Source organism: Macaca nemestrina, chromosome 9 (genome assembly GCF_043159975.1).
Source record: "Macaca nemestrina isolate mMacNem1 chromosome 9, mMacNem.hap1, whole genome shotgun sequence".
NCBI classification, from domain to species: Eukaryota; Metazoa; Chordata; class Mammalia; order Primates; family Cercopithecidae; genus Macaca; species Macaca nemestrina.
The window spans coordinates 107264435-107281849 of NC_092133.1; the positions used below are offsets into that span (position 1 = coordinate 107264435).

Here is a 17415-nt window from a genome sequence, read left to right on the forward strand (position 1 = left end):
TTTTTATTTATTTATTTTGAGACGGCACCTCACTCTGTCTCCCAGGCTGGAGTGCAGAGGCGCAATCTCGGCTCACTGAAAGCTCCACCTCCAGGGTTCATGCTTCTCCTGCCTCAGCCTCCCGAGTAGCTGGGACTACAGGCGCCCACCACCACACCCAGCTATTTTTTTTGTATTTTTAGTAGAAGCGGGATTTCACCGTGTTAGCCAGGATGGTCTTGATCTCCTGACCTCGTGATCTGCCCGCCTCGGCCTCCCAAAGTGCTGGGTTTACAGGCGTGTGCCACTGCGCCCGTCCCAAGGATAAGTTTTTAACGTAGTATTTTTAAATAATTTATATCTGGGACTGCCGTCTCTCGCTGTTGACTGGGAGAGTGTTGAAAGTGTTATTCCCCAAAAGAATGAGAATAAAATCTTCAAAATATCATAAAGATCAGTCATGAAATTATGCACATATGTGGAGACATTAGACATCTGTGTCCCATCAAATCTTTGTCTTTCTCTGTAAGGCTCTTCTTAGTAACTTCTCTAATTTATGGTTACAGTTGTCCATATTTTGTGGGCTGCTAATGTCAGCATTCTGCATACAGATGCCTCATGCTTTTAACAACTCTGACAGAGGTTTTCACTGCTCATCTACTAAATGGTACTAATCTGTGAAATAATAAAAAGTGCTAAATGGTACACAGCATGATTCATTTGCATAATTCTTTGAAATCCTTCATGTCTCCTAAAAATATTCTTAGAAGACTTTTCATGTCCCCCTAGCAGGATTTTCTCCATGTTTGTACCAAGCATGGGAACTGTAGCTTCCCTATGATTTGCAGGAATTGTGTGCCATTGAAGAAAACAAAAGCCTTCATGAGCTTCTCAAACCAAGAATAGAGAGGACTCAACCCTAATCCTCCTCCTATGATTGCAACTATGATGTTCAGTAGTTCCTGAATGTTTGACAGGAACATATAATAGACATGATGGAGATTTTGCATCTCTGATGCCCAGAAGCCACTGCTTATTATCACAATATAGAATTTCATGATTAACTATTTTAAACACTCCAGGCTTCCAGTGAAAATTCTAATTGAGTCGAGTTTCCAGCAATAACTACCTCCTCTGCGGATCCTGGGATGATGGTTGTTTCTCTGAAGTGTTGTTGAGATGACAGAGTTCCCTGGATGCCCCTGGCTCAACAGAGAGGCACACCCCTGTTGCATGATGTGCAAACGGCAGGTGCAGGAGCCAAGGTGAGTCCTTTGGGCTCTAGCCCCACAGTAGTGACTAGGGGTGTGTGTCTGTGACTTCATAAGCCCAAGTGGGCGTGTGTTACAGTTGTCTTTTCGCTCTGATGTCTGCAGAAAAAGCTTAAGTGTTTACCAGCTGAGTACCCTCTTGGCACCCTGGTTCTTGTCCAGAGTCCACAAAGAATCAGGTCACACACAGACTTGAAGAGGGAATATGGGGTTTTACTGAGTGGTGTAGATGGCTCTCAGTGGGATGGATGGAAAGCTGGAAGGGGGATAGAGTGGGAAGATGATTGTCCCCTAGAGTTTGGCTGTCCAGTGGCAGACTCCTCTCCGATTGTCCCCAGCCGAACTTCTCTCAGCATTCAGATGCTCCTTCTCTTCTCTCCTTGGCTGCACCATTCCGCTGCTTGTCTGCTCATCGCCTTCTGGAGCCTGAAGTTCAAGGTATATATGGGTACAGGTACGGGGGTGTGGTGGGTCAAAAGGCAACTTTTTGGGCATGAAAACAGGAATGCCTGTCCTCTTTTATGGCTGCTGGTGTCCAGGCTTGAGGGTGGGACTTTTGCCAGGGAACCGCCCTCTTCTACCCAATATTTCTGTCTCCCATCCCTATCATTGTACATTGTCAAGACAGACAAGAGAACTGCTGTAATTCAGCTTCTCTTTCAAGGCAGTTTTCTATCACCAAAAATCGTAACATCACCCTACATGAAAATCTCTAATTGACCAAACCCCAATCATCTTAACACAAGAGATAGAAAAATGTTGCTGGAAAATAACATCTGCTATGCACTCCCATAGAATCAAATCAAACAAAAATTATTAATTCTTTAATGTATTTTTTTTTTAAGTTTCACTCTGTATTTTAAAATGTCTGTGGTGGGAGGATGAGTGTATATATCTCTCCGGCTATTGATGTTGATACACACAAAATGCATTTTATAAACTAAAGCACAATTATTTTTATGAAACCTATAGCATTCTCCCTATATTTATTTTAGATAATAAGAGATGCACTATATATAATTAATTAACAAATCATTTCTATCCTTTGGAAAATAATTTTAACAACAGCAGATGTAACAGTAGCAGCTATTTTGCCTCATGAGAAATAATTTTTCATTGTTGTCTCTAACTTAACATCAGTATTTTTAAGAAAAGACATAAAATCTTTCCTTAGCCTCCTCCAGCTCCACAGATCTGCTCTGGTCGTTACTTGTTGACTTAGTTAAAACTGTGAGGTTAAAAGGCCATTTGGTATTCTGAGCGCTTAAATATAAATAGCAGAAAACACTGAAGCAGAGACAAACCATCAGTGCTAATACATGGAGGGTCTGCTATTGGCGAATAGAGTTGTATTTTAAAAATATTTGTCTTTCTAATTGTTGATGATGAAACTTTTTTTTTTTTTTTTTTTTGAGATAGAGTCTTGCTCTGTCCCTCAGGCTGCAGTGCAGTGGCATGATCTCGGCTCACTGCAACCTCCGCCTCCCAGGTTCGAGCCTTCTCCTGCCTCAGCCTCCCGAGTAGCTGGGACTACAGGCACCCGCCACCACGCCTGGCTAATTTTTTGTATTTTTTTTTTTTTTTTTTTTTGTAGAGACAGGATTTCACCGTGTTAGCCAGGATGGTCTCGCTCTCCTGACCTTGTGATCCACCAGTCTGAGCCTCCGAAAGTGCTGGGATTACAGGCGTGAGCCACCGTGCCCAGCCTGAAATTTTAAACACTTGCTTTTTTTTTTTCTGAAAGACATATGGTATGTTTACTTCATGATAGAGTTTTTTTAGTTTGGTGTATTTTTTTGTTTTAATTTAGTTTTTTGGTTTGTGAGTAGCTTTTTTTTTTTTTTTTTTTGAGACTAAGTCTCACTGTCTTGTCCAGGCTGGAATGCAGTGGAGCAATCTCGGCTCACTGCAACCTCTGCCTCCTGGATTCAAGCTGTTCTCCTGCCTCAGCCTCCTCAGTAGCTGGGGTTACAGGCACATGCCAGCATGCCCGGCTAACTTTTGTATTTTTCATAGAGATGGCGTTTTACCATGTTGGTCAGGCTGGTCTCGAACTTCTGACCTCGTGATCCACCCACCTTGGCCTCCCAAAGTTCTGAGATTACAGGCGCGACCCACCGTGCCCGGCTGAGTAGCTTATTTAATTGCTAAAAAGCTTTGGTAAAAACAATGCAAAGAACCATTTGAACTTTGAACAGTGTTTGATTTTATTGACTTGCAAATCAGTTCTCATATTCCAAAAGGCTCAATCCCTCTAAATATTTATATATTACGAAAAAATCATAAATCTGAATGCATTTAAGAGGTTAAACATTTTGTTAACACACGTATTTACTAAAAATGTAATTAACACATTTAAATTTTTAATTAAAATCACAATTCCGGTCGGGCGCGGTGACTCAAGTTTGTAATCCCAGCATTTTGGGAGGCCGAGACGGGCGGATAAGGAGGTCAGGAGATCGAGACCACCCTGGCCAACATGGTGAAACACCGTCTCTACTAAAAAATACAAAAAACTAGCCGGGCGAGGTGGCGGGCGCCTGTAGTCCCAGCTACTCCGGAGGCTGAGGTAGGAGAATGGCGTTAACCGGGGAGCTTGCAAGAGAGCTGAGATCCGTTCACTGCACTCCAGCCTGGGCGACAGAGCGAGACTCCATCTCAAAAAAAAAAAAAAAAAAAAAAAAAAAAATCACAATTCCAGCAGAACATATTCTTTAAAATGCTTTAACATCATAAAAGCAGACAAATCGTGAACATACCGAGAGGTGACAACGTGTTAGCAGCCCTCGCTCTTGGCACCTCCTCTGCCTTGGCTTCTACTCTGGTGGAGCCTGAAGAGCCCTTCAGCCCCCCACAGCACTGTGGGAGCCCCTCTGTGGGCAGGCCGAGGCAAGAGAAGGCTCCCTCTGCTTGCCGGGAAGTGTGGAGGGAGAAGTGTGGCGGAAATCAGGGCTGTGGGGGCGCTCACGGCCAGCGCGAGTTCTGGACAGGCGTGGGCGTGGCAGGCCCCACACTAGGATAGGCCAGCCAGTTCCACCAGCCCCGGGGAGTGAGGGGCTTAGCACCTGGGCCAGCAGCTGCAGAGGGTGCCCCGGGTCCCCCAGCAATGCTGGCCCGCCTGGGCTGCACTCGAATTCTTTCCTGGCCTCAGCTGCCTCCCCACAGGGCAGGACTCAAGACCTGCAGCCTGCCATGCCCGAGCCTCCCTCCTCTCCCCCTCCACCTCAGGCGTGGGCTCCTGTGCGGCCCAAGCCTCCCCGACAAGCCCTGCGCTGTGGACTCCAGTCCCATCAACCGCCCAAGGGCTGAGGAGTGCAAGCACAGGCACGGGACTAGCAGGCAGCTGGTGTGGGATCCACTGGGTGAAGCCAGCTGGGCTCCTGGGTCTAGTGCGGACTTGGAGAACCTTTATGTCTATCTAAGGGATTGTAAATACACCACTCAGCACCCTGTGTCTAGCTCAAGGTTTGTAAATACACCAATCAGTGCTCTGTATCTAGCTAACCTAGTGGGGACTTGGAGAACTTTTCTGTTTAGCACTCTATGTCTAGCTAAAGGATTGTAAATGCACCAATCAGCACTCTGTCAAAATAGACCAATTAGCTCTCTGTAAAATAGACCAATCAGCAGGATGTGGGGGGTTCAGATAAGGGAATAAAAGCGGGCTGCTGGAGCTGCAGCGACAACCCTCCTGGGTCCGCTTCTACAGTATGGGAGTTGTTCTTTAGCTTGTTATGGTAAATCTTCTTGGTGCTCACTCTTTGGGTCCATGCACCCTTTATGAGCTGTAACACTCGCGCAGCGAAGATCTGCAGCTTCACTCCAGAAATCAGCGAGACCACGACCCCACCAGAAGGAAGAAACTGCGGACACATCTGAACATCTGAAGGAACAAACTCGGGACACACCATCTTTAAGAACTGTAACATTCACCGGGAGGGTCCACTGCTTCATTCTTGAAGTCAGCAAGACCAAGAACCCACCAATTCCAGACACAATACTATGATTATAAAAGTGATTGGAATGCTTTGTCATATAATAATCTAAAAATACTATTTATAAATGCTTTTATAAGTACTATTGATTTAAATCGTTTTGCATTACTGTTTTTATTTCTTTCCAAGTTTATATTTCTGTGATCATCATAAACATACCAGGTTATAATGAAAAATAAATAATTGTTATAGACAAGTTAAGATCTGGAATCAATGTTTTCTTATCAAGGCACAGGTCTAATTTATGGTTGAGCGTAAATTGTGCCAAATCGATAATGTTTAATGTCCACACCTTCACAGTAGCTTTTGTTTTGTGCAACTCACAGTTCACCCTGAAAGAATGTGCCATACTGTTATCATACACTTGTTCTTGTAAGTATATTGATCTGCTCTATTGTCACTACTAAAATTGTATATTTGTTATCTCATTATAATTTTTAGATGTAGCTAGAGAATTTTTTCTCCTGGGACTAAGTCTACGCTGCGTTGAAGACATTTGACTAATTTGTTTCCTTAGAGTGTGGTTAAAAACTTTTTCTACTTATTTTTTCTGTGTGATGACCAGTACCAATTAACAGTGGGGCTCTCTTTCTCACAAGTTAACATGTGTGTCAACCACTGTATATGTTGTCCTTTATTTAGGGTAGGCATTGGTAAACTATGTTGGGCTTCCCACTGATTTCTCTTTTTTTTTTTTTTTCTTGAGACAGAGTCTCTCTCTCTCTCACCCAGGCTGGAGTGCAGTGGCATGATCTCGGCTCACTGCAAGTTCTGCCTCTGGGCTTCATGCCATTTTCCTGCCTCAGCCTCCCTTGTAGCTGGGACTACAGGCACCCGCCACCATGGCCGGCTGATGTTTGAATTTTTAGTAGAGATGGGGTTTCACCTTGTTAGCCAGGATGGTCTTGATCTCTTGACCTCATGATCCACCCACCTTGGCCTCCCAAAGTGCTGGGATTACAGGCATGAGCCACCACACCCGGCCTGTGTTTGTTTTGAGATGGAGTCTTGCTGTATTGGCCAGGCTGGAGTGCAGTGGCATGATCTTGGCTTACTGCAACCTCCACCTCCTGCGTTCAAGCAGCTCTCTTGCCTCAACCTCCCAAGTAGCTGGGATTACAGGTGCTCACCACCACGCCCGGCAGTTTTGTATTTTCAGTAGAGATAGGGTTCCACCATGTGGGCCAGGCTGGTTCCGAACTCCTGACCTGAAGTGATCCACCCACCTCAGCCTCCCAAGTGCTGGAATTAGAGGCATGAGCCACCATGCCCCACTGCCACTGGTTTTTATAAATCAAATTGTATTTAGATACAGCCATATCTATTCATTTAGGTATTAATTATGGCTGTTTTATAAGACAATCGCTGAATTGAGTAGTTGTAACAGATACCATATGGTCTGTGAAGCCTAAAATGTTTACTGTCTCACCTCTTACTGAAAAAATTCTGCCAAATCCTGCTTTAGGAGACAGTACTTATTTTTTTCTGTGTTGACTTTGGTTACTCAGAAGTCCTTGGTTAATTTTTTTTCTTGCGTACAGAGATAGGTTTTGACTCATTATTAACAGGTGATTTCAATTTCCTTTTAAGGACACAAAGTTAAGACATATTTCTCATCTTCCTTACAGTTAGTTGTGGTCATGTGACTGAATTCCAGGAAATGGAGTATGAGTGGAACTAAGATTTGAACTGTGTCATGAAGAATAAAACATAATCCTTTATTAAATTTCTGAGTTCCAGTGGTTGTTTTATGTGTTCATACTTTTAGAAATTGACTGGTAGAACAGTCTTTAAGTTGAAACTTTCCATACTTCCCCTTAAGTTTGGAAAATATCTTTGATCCTTTGTAACCAAATATTTCAGATTCATTGTAATTTTTTTTTTTTTTTTTTTTTTCACTTCACGACATGGAACCAACTAGCCTGAGGAGCCTGGGTTCCTTTACCGAAGGCCAGTACCAGTATTGATGTATGGGTGTTAGGATTACACTAAGAAGTAGCTTTGGTTAAAAGTTGCTGCTGCTGCTGCTGCTGCTGACAGAGATGGAAAATACATTTTGAGTTAACATTTATTTTTCCAATTTATTATATAATATTGTATTCCCACTGCTTCTAGTGTATAGAGACGCACTGGTGCTCTATTATAATGACCCTGATGTTTAGTAATCAACACTATAGTGCCATTTAAGAGACAATCAAATAACTTGTTAAATTTAGGTTTTTTTCCTTCTTCTTACTGGCTAATAATGGCATCCGTACTTTTGCAAATAAATGTTGCAGCAATATCCAGTGACTTAATTTTTTGTCAATGATATAACTTTTTGATTTTGAAAGTTGTGCAGATAGGTACAAAGCAACATAATGTTTGAACAATGGCCAATGTGAGCCCTGTACTCACTGACACAATAGTTTGTTGTGTAGATGACATGAAGGGTGCTGGGAGTCCATGCCCAAATGTGCAGAAATGTGCAGTGCTCTATTTTCATTCCTTCTATGGACTTTCTTTCTGATCACATGACTTTTGAGGACAACAGATATCAAGCTCACAGAATTACTATTTGTGATCTCTGGCTACCAAAGCACATACCAGCAAACCTCCCACCACCAGATTGTACAGCAAGGATATGGTCAACATCTGGACGTGCGGGTGACCTTCTGCAATTGGAGCCAAACCAGCTACAAAATAAACTTCCTCATTTAGTAAACAAAGGGAACATTGAAGGGTTTTTTTTTTTTTTTAACTGAAAATTTGTAAACATGAATGTGTCTCTTCATCACAATTTTGAAATGTCATGAAATGCCAGGGTAAATAAGGAGTATAAATGTCTGCTTTCAGTAATTACAGTTCTCCAACTCAACGAGGAAAAACAATACTAATGTTCTTCATGCATCCTGAATGCATGCAGCACAGATACAGAAACGAAGAATCAAAACCGTGTAGAATGCAGAAATCGCACTGTGTAGTGAGAAACTGTCTTTACAAAAATTGTGATGATCCCGTTGCACAAAATGGCTCAAATAACCATTTGAAATCTAGAATGGTACTGAATCATTCCTTCTGTTTCACACACATCCACTTTTAATATCTTAATTTAGACTACAAGTAGTGCCTTTAAATGGTTATTCTTTTTTTTGAGATGGAGTCTCGCTCTGTCGCCCAGGCTGGAGTGCAGTGGCGCAATCTCGGCTCACTGCAAGCTCAGTCTTCCGAGTTCATGCCATGTTTCTGCCTCAGCCTCTGGAGCAGCTGGGACTATAGGCGCCTGCCACTACACCCGGCTAAGTTTTTGTATTTTTTTTAGGAGAGACAGGGTTTCACCGTGTTGGCCAGGATGGTCTTGATCTGACCTTGAGATCCGCCCGCCGCAGCTCCCCAAAGTGCTGGGATTACAGGCCTGAGCCACCGTGCCCGACCATGATTTTTCTTAATATACATATTGGACATAATTTCAGGTTATGTTCAGATTATTACATTCTAGAGTTTCAAAAAGTGAAACAAAATGTCTTCATTTGTGTTGAGATTGACATAATCTAAATTGTATCCCTTCATTTTCCTCTTAATTGAAAATAAGAATACTTTGAAAATCAACTTCCTGAAAGAAAATTGAAGAATCCTAGGCTTTTAAAATATTTATGGGCCGGGCGCGGTGGCTCAAGCCTGTAATCCCAGCACTTTGGGAGGCCGAGACGGGCGGATCACGAGGTCAGGAGATCGAGACCATCCTGGCTAACACGGTGAAACCCCGTCTCTACTAAAAAATACAAAAAACTAGCCGGGCGAGGCGGCGGGCGCCTGTAGTCCCAGCTACTCGGGAGGCTGAGGCAGGAGAATGGCGTAAACCCGGGAGGCGGAGCTTGCAGTGAGCTGAGATCCGGCCACTGCACTCCAGCCTGGGAGACAGAGTGAGACTCCGTCTCAAAAAAAAAAAAAAAAAAAAAAAAATTTATGAATCTGAATGGAAATACAGTTTTATTAAATTTTGAAATAGTGTTCTCCATCTTATTTTTTTCCTCAATTTTTATTTTCTACCTAAATTTACTATTTGTTTCCTTTTATTTACATGAATTACCTTTCAGTTAACAGACCCTTAACAGGTGATCAAACAAAATGTTATTTTTTAGGAAAGTTTAAGGAAAATAAAAGAGATAAAAGCTCTATTCTAGAGCGTATCATATATTGAGAAAAACAAATTTCCTGGACAAATGCTATAATAAAAAATGAGATACGATTTCTAAGACTCTATTATTATAAACAACTGAAATAATGTTTTTAAAAACAGAAAATTTGCAGAGGTACGCAATATGGAAAATTGCTTTCATCTCTTCTAATCACCTTTTCACATACACTCATACACATTTGCAAACACACACACACAACCCGAAGACTATAATTTTGTAAAAGCACTGCAAAGGAAAAGTAATGTAGATGGAAAATGGAAACGAGACCCTGGCAAGTAATTGCATTTCTGTTTTATCAGAGATAAAAGATACAGTCTTTCTAATAGTCCTTCAGATGTTTCTCTTGTGAGCATTTGAATATAACCCCAACGTGTGGAACAAAACATTCACCTACTTGGATTAAAGTTTATCCTGTAGAAAGAGCTAATGTCACTACTGTAGATGTGCCTCTGCAGCATACACACTTCAGAGGTCCTACTGTCATAGAAGCTAGAAGTCAGTCAAAAGAGTTGGTTTTGACATCACAGTTCTCAACCAAAATAAAATTCCACAAAGAGACTGGAAAATATTCCACTGGTAATTTAAATACAAGCTGTATGTGCTTTCATTTTACACTCAACCACTTCACAGCAAAAAGACATTTTTTTTTTTTATTGCACAGACAGAAATAATACAACTTAAAAGCCAAAATCCTGAAATCAGTTTAAGGCTTATAAAATATGTTTATAGGATATTGCTTGAGTATGACAAAATTGTACTTACATATATCTTTAAATCTTGCCTCATAATAACTGCATCTTGTCTATGTCAACATTTGCTCTTTTCAAATTCTAAAATTAACAAAAGTCTATTTTTGCTCTAAAATATACATTTCAAATTTAATTTAATATAAAATGCCAATTCTAATTCCCATTTTTTCCTTAGCAAGCAAGTATCCCAACCTCATATTTTTTGCCAAGTCTTGGCCAAGAAATGTTGTATTTAAAAACCAAACAACACAGACATGTTGAAACTCTCAGAACGTTTGAGCCTGCAACTCCAGGAAAGGCTTTATCTAAAACCAATGAACTTTTCAGGGCTGTTGAAAAATGACCAGAGGGGCCAATTAGCTGTTGCACAATTGGAATCTTCCTGACGCTTTGTCAATAATTTATAAAATGGAGAGGGCAGAAGGGGTCACTGTCACTGAGGGGAAGTTAAAATTAAAATGTTCCTCTTACGTATTGTGCTCTAGAAAGCAAGAGGATAATTTTCTTTTTTTCTGGAAGAAATTCATTTTGATGTAAATCAGACAATAAATTTTACTTTATCGAAAGCTAACAGTTGTGCAGTAGTTATAATCTCTTTCTATATACTCTCTTTCTTACCTGTCTTAGATTTCAAATTGTTGGTTGATGCAAATATGTTGTTTTTATTCTTTTTCTCTGTTTCTATCCTTTCCTATAATTGTACCTATTCCCATTTCTTCATTTCCTTGAAGAAGAATCAATCTTTATTTTTTTTTTCAATCAATAAATGAAGAATCTTGGTAGACAAAAATATTTTTCACTTACCTTTGGATATAAGGCTTAAAATTTTATATGATTCACAAAGAAATGAACGTGAATTTCTCATTCTATTTCCTTTTTAGCATACCTTGAAACTGAAAGTCCTATCATGAAAGTCTAACATTCAATTTAATTCTTAAACTTCTTGACAAATGAGAAAAATTATGTGAAGCTTTTGTCATTTGGTAAGCTCATAAAAAGGCAGGATTGATTGAAAAAGGCTGTATTTACAGAACATGAAGGCCAGGAGCAGTGGCTCACGCCTGTAATCCCAGCACTTTAGGAGGCTGACGTGGGCAGATCACCTGAGGCTGTGAGTTTGAGACCAGCCTGACCAACATAGAAAAACCCTGTCTCTACTAAAAATACAAAATTAGCCGGTCGTGGTGGCACATGACTGTAATCCCAGCTACTTGGGAGGCTGAGACAGGAGAATCGCTTGAACCTGGGTAGTTGGAGGTTGCAGTGAGCCAAGATGGCGCCATTGCACTGCAGCCTGGGCAACAAGAGTGAGATTCCATCTCAAGAAAAAAAAAAGAACAGGAGCTGAAAGGAAATGCGTGATAACCTGGTACATTAGCTTTGTGAAGGTTTGCATTTAGGGACTTTTGATAGATAACATTTCATGGTCATGAGAACCCTGAGTTAAGACAGACCTTGATGAAAAGGTATTAATAGAAAGAAGTGAAAACAGGTGAAGCTGAAAATGATCAGGTCAAGCTTATGTGTCCATTTACTTAATTTTTTTCTCTCTCTCTTTTTTTTTTTTGAGACTAAGTTTCGCTCTTGTTGCCTAGGCTGGAGTGCAGTAGCATGATCTCAGCTCACTGCAACCTCCGCCACCTGAGTTCAAGTGATTGTCCTACTTCGGCCTCCTGAGTAGCTGGGATTACAGGCATGTGCCACCACACCCAGCTAATTTTTGTATTTTTAGTGGAGATGGGGTTTCCCTATATTGGCCAAGCTGGTCTTGAACTCCTGACCTCATGATCCACCCACCTCAGCCTCCCAAAGTGCTGGGATTACAGGTGTGAGCCACTGCGCCTGGCCTTATATTGCTCTTTATCCTCTAGTCTCCTAAAATAGAAGCTCATTGATTTTAGATTTTTCTTTTCTCTAATAAATGCTTTTAATGTTATACATCATCCTCTAAAAAATACTTTTGCTGTATCCCACAAATTTGGATGTTTTATTTTTATTTTATTTTATTTATTTGAGACAGAGTCTCACTCTGTTGCCCAGGCTGGAGTGCAGTGGGGCAATCTTGGCTCACTGCAACCTCCACTTCCTGAGCTCAGGAGATTCTCATGCCTCAGCCTATCACGTAGCTGGGACTACAGACACAGGCCATCATATTCTGCTAATTTTGATATTTTTATTAGAGATGGGGTTTCACCATGTTGGCCAGGCTTGTCTCAAACTCCTGGGCTCAAGTGATCTGCCTGCCTCAGCCTCCCAAAGTGCTGGGATTACACAAATGAGCCACCGTGCCTGGTCTGGAATTTTATTTTCAATTAGTTTAATATATTTTAAATTTTTAACTTGATAAGTCTTTGACTAGTGGATTATTTAGAAATATGCTGTTTAATTTCCATATATTTAGGAACTTCCTAGCTAACACTCTGTTACTGATTTCTAGGTTAGTTTCATTGTGGTCTGAGAACGTACTTTGTTATGATTTCTATCCTTTTCAGTTTGTTCAGGTGTGATTGATGGCATAGCATTTGGTCTATCTTAATGAATACTTCCTGGGTCCTTGAGATGAGTATGCTGTGGTTGTTGGATGGACTACTGTATGAATGTTAACTTGATTCAATTGATTGATACTGCTATTCAGGTCAAATGTCTCATCGATTCTCTGCCTGCTTGATCTATCAATCACTGATAGGAGGATAAGGAGGTTTCTAATTATAAAAGTGAAATTCTCTGCCAAGCACAGCGGCTCACTCCTATAATCCCAGCACTTTGGGAGACCAAGGTGGGTGGATCAGGAGGTCAGGAGATCGAGACCATCCTGGCTAACATGGTGAAACCCCGTCTCTACTGAAAATAGAAAAAATTAGCCAGGTATGGTGGCGGGTGCCTGTAGTCCCAGCTTCTTGGGAGACTGAGGCAGGAGAATGGCATGAACCCGGGAGGGTGAGCTTGCAGTGAGCTGAGATCACACCATTGCCCTCCAGCCTGGGCGACAGAGTGAGATTCTGTCTCAAAAAAAAAAAAAAAAAAAGTGAAATTCTCTATTTCTTCCGCTAGTGTTTTTAATTTGTGCTTTATGCATGTTTTTTCTTTGTTTTTTTTTTTTTCTCCCAGTGCAGTGGTGTGATCTCAGCTCACTGCAACCTCCACCTCCCAGGTTCAAGTGAGTCTCCTGCCTCAGCCTCCTGAGTAGCTGAGATTACAGGTGCACACCACCACACCAGGCAAATTTTTGTATTTTTAGTAGAGACAAGGTTTCACCATGTTGGTAAGGCTGGTCTCTAACTCCTGACCCTGTGATCTGCCTGCCTCAGCCTCCCAAAGTGCTGGGATTACAGGTGTAAGCCATGGCACTTGGCCTGCTTTGTGTGTTTTTATCCTCTGTTGCTAGGTCCATTAAAATTAAGATTGTTATGTCTTCTTGCAGAATTGGCATCTTTGTCATTACCCCTATTTATTCCTGAAAATTGTCCAGACTGCTTTCTCCAAAATAAATTTGAATACTCTAGCTTTCTTTTGATGAGTGTTAGTGTGGTTAGCTCTTTATACTTAAAGTGAGTATCTTGTAGACAACATATATTTGAGTCTTACTTCTTTCTCCACTAATCAGAAGTCTCTATCTTTTAATTTGTGTATTTAGACCATGAACATTTAGAGTGATTGTCTATAAAGTAGGTTAATACCTACTATGTTTATACCTCTTTTCTATTTGTTGCGTTTGTTCTTTGTCTCTTCTTTTCTGTTTTTTCTGCTTTTGATGATGTTACCAGAACATTTTATAAAATTGCGTTGTTTTCTTAGTATATCAATTGCACTTCTTTATAAAAGCATTTTTCAGGCCAGGTGTGGTGGCTCATGCCTGTAATGCTAAGCACTTTGGGAGCCCAAGGCTGGTGGATCACGTGAGGCCTGGAGTTTCAGACCAGCCTGGCCAACATGGCGAAAACATATCTCTATAAAAAATACCAACATTGGCTGAGTGTGGTGGCGTGTGCTTGTTGTCCCATCGCTCAGGAGGCTGAGATATGAGAATTGCCTGAACCCAGGAGGCAGAGGTTGTAAGGGCTGAGATTATACCACAGCACTCCAGCCTGGGTGACAGCATGAGACTCTGTCTCAAAACAAAACAAAACAAAACACTGTTTTGGCTATCCTATAGGATACAATATTCATTTTGAACTAACTGAAGTCCATCTTCAAGTAGTGCTCTGCCATTTCATGTGCAGTACAGGCATGGTACCTTATAACCAAAAAGTCTCTATTCCTCCTTCTGTCCTTTGTGACACTGATGTTAACGATTTCATTTTTCTATATGCTATCATCAACTAATGCAGTGTTAACATTATTGTTTGAAACAGTTACCTTTTAAATCAATTAAGAAATAAAAAGAATTAAAAATTTTATTTTACTTTCATTTATTACTTGTTTGATGCTCTTTTTTATGTACTTACAAGTTCCTACCTTATCATTTTTCTTATGCCTAAATAACTTATTTCTATAAGAACATTTCTTACAGAGCAGGTCTTTTAGCACTGAATTCCTTCAGTTTTTGTTTTGCTATTTTTTTCTGAGATAATTTTCATTAATTCTTTGCATTTTAAGGAAAATTTTACTGAATATATAATTCTACATTGGTTGTTGTTTTCTTTCAACACTTTAAATATTTCACCCACTGTTTTTGCTTGCTTTTCCTGAGAAGTCCACTGTAATTGTTATATGTGCTCCTCTGTAGGTAAGGTGTTTTTCTTGCTATGGCTTCCTTCAACATTTTTTGTCTTTGTTTTTGTTGTTGTTGTTGTTTGTTTTGTTTTGCAGTTGGAATATCTTATGACTAAATGTGTCTTTTCTGAGGGGTGTCTATAAGAGAGGTATGGTGTAGGGGATAAGGTTATTGTTCTTCTTGATGATCTCTGGGCTTCCACACCTGTGATTCCATATCTATTATATAATTTACAAAGTTCTCAGTCATTATGCCTCAAATATTTACTGTGCTCTCTTCTGTCTTTATTCTTCTTCCGATATGTCCATCAATCATACATAACACATTTAGAAATTTTCCATAATATTTGATTCTCTATTCTCTTATTCTCATTTTTCTTTCTCGTTGGACTTTAGTTTAGAAATTTTCTATTGGCCCGGCATGGTGGCTCACGCCTGTAATCTCAGCACTTTGGGAGGCCGAGGTGGGCAGATCACAAGGTCTCAAGACCATCCTGGCTAGCACCGTGAAACACCGTCTCTACTAAAAATGCACAAAAAATTAGCTGGGCATGGTGGCAGGCACCTGTAGTCCCAGCTACTCGAGAGGCTGAGGCAGGAGAATGGCGTGAACCCAGGAGGCAGAGCGTGCAGTAAGCCAAGATAGCACCACTGGACTCAAGCCTGAGTAACAGAAAGAGATTGTCTCAAAAAAGAAAAAAAAAAAAAGAAATTTTCTATTGATCTCTTTACAATAACACAGATTATTTCCTTGTCTGTGTAGAGTTCACTGATGAGCCCATCAAAGGCATTTTTAATTTTTTTGTTTGATTATAACATTCTTTTTTTTATTCTTTCTTAGAGTTTACATCTCTCTTCTTTCGTTACGTATCTGTCTTTTCTTTTTCTTTTTTTTTTTGTGATAGAGTCTTGCTCTGTTTCCAGGCTGGAGTGCAGTGGCGGATCAGCTCACTGCAACTCCGCCTCCCAGATTCAAGCAATTCTCCTGCCTCAGCTTCCTGAGTAGCTGGGACTACAGGTGTACACCACCCCGCCCAGCTAATTTTTGTATTTTTTGTAGAGGCAGGGTTTTGCTATATTGGCCAGGCTGGTCTCAAACTCCTGACCTCAAGTGATCCACCCACCTCGACCTCCCAAAGTGCTGGGATTACAGACATGGGCCACCATGACTGGCCTACCTATGCCTATCTGTTCTTATATATTGTTTACTTTTCTATTATGGTGCTTGAGATATTTTATCATTATATTTTAAAATTCCTGTTGGATAATTCAACATCTGTGTCATACACAAGTCTAGTTCTGATGATTGATTTGTCTTTTTGGAGTGTATTTTTTTTTTTCTTGATTTTTGGCATGCTTTGTAAATGTTTGGTTAAAATCTGGATATTTTGGATTGAGTAATAAAAACTGACATAAATAGGTGCTTAGTGTAAGGTTTCATGTTAGTGTGGCTAAAACTTGGACTGTGCTTACTATTTGCTGTAGCTGTAGGCACCACAAGCTTCAAATTCTTCTTATGTCTTTGTTTTTGTCTCCTCTTTTCACCTTGGGCTACCTTAAAAAAATATTCATCCAGCCAGGCGTGGTAGCTCATGCCTATAATCCCAGTGCTTTGGGAGGCCGAGGCGAGCAGATCACGAGGTCAGGAGATCGAGACCACCCTGGCTAACACGATGAAACCCCATCTCTACTAAAAATGCAAAAAAATTAGCCGGATGTGGTGGCGTGTGTCTGTAGTCCCAGCTACTCCGGAGGCTGAGGCAGGAGAACGGTATCAACCCAGGAGACGGAGCTTGCAGTGGGCTGAGATTGCGCCACTGCACTCCAGCCTGGGTGACAGAGTGAGACTCCATCTCAAAAAAAAAAAAATTATTCCTCAGAGAGGATCTGTGTATTACAGTTTCTTTCCATTATAATCCACTCTATAAGTGGATATCCTGGAGTACTATAAAGTGTGAGAAGGGGGAGTATTAAATAATGCTATAATAATAAACAAATTATAACAATTATAATAGTATTTCTGGGGGCTAGTGTCTTTGGGCTGTGACCTTCATAAGAGTTTCTCCAATAGTGTAACTTATTTCTCCCCCTTTTCTGCTTATTTCTCTTTCCTAGATGTAAGATTTCCATTTTCTTCCCTTGAAACCTTGATTATTTTGTCTATGTATATATTTAAATTTTATGTATTTATGTATGTATTTATTTATTTATTTAGAGATGGAGTCTCGCTCTGTCGCCCAGGCTGGAGTGCAGTGACACAATCTCGGTTCACTACAACCTCCGCCTCCCGGGTTCAAGTGCCTGCCTCAGCCTCGCGAGTAGCTGGGACTACAGGTGTGTGCCACCTCGCCCTGCTAATTTTTGTATTTTTAGTAGAGACGGGGTTTCACCATGTTGGCCAGGATGGTCTCGATCTCTTGACCTCGTGATCCACCTGCCTCGGCCTCCCAAAGTGTTGGGTTTACACGTGTAAGCCACCATGCCTGGCCCTTAAATTATATTTATTTTTATAATAAATATAGATTCACTG

General features: G+C 40.8%; 1 protein-coding gene across 1 annotated transcript; it reads left to right on the plus strand.

Annotated features, from left to right (window-relative positions):
- The first annotated feature begins 1175 nt into the window (after window positions 1-1175).
- LOC139356005 (uncharacterized) lies at window positions 1176-5307 on the plus strand. The gene is made up of 3 exons (XM_071068736.1): window positions 1176-1244; window positions 1356-1688; window positions 5053-5307. Exons 1-3 carry the CDS (start codon window positions 1176-1178, stop codon window positions 5254-5256), a joined length of 606 nt encoding a protein of 201 aa, XP_070924837.1. The 3' UTR covers window positions 5257-5307.
- Window positions 5308-17415: the final 12108 nt, after the last annotated feature.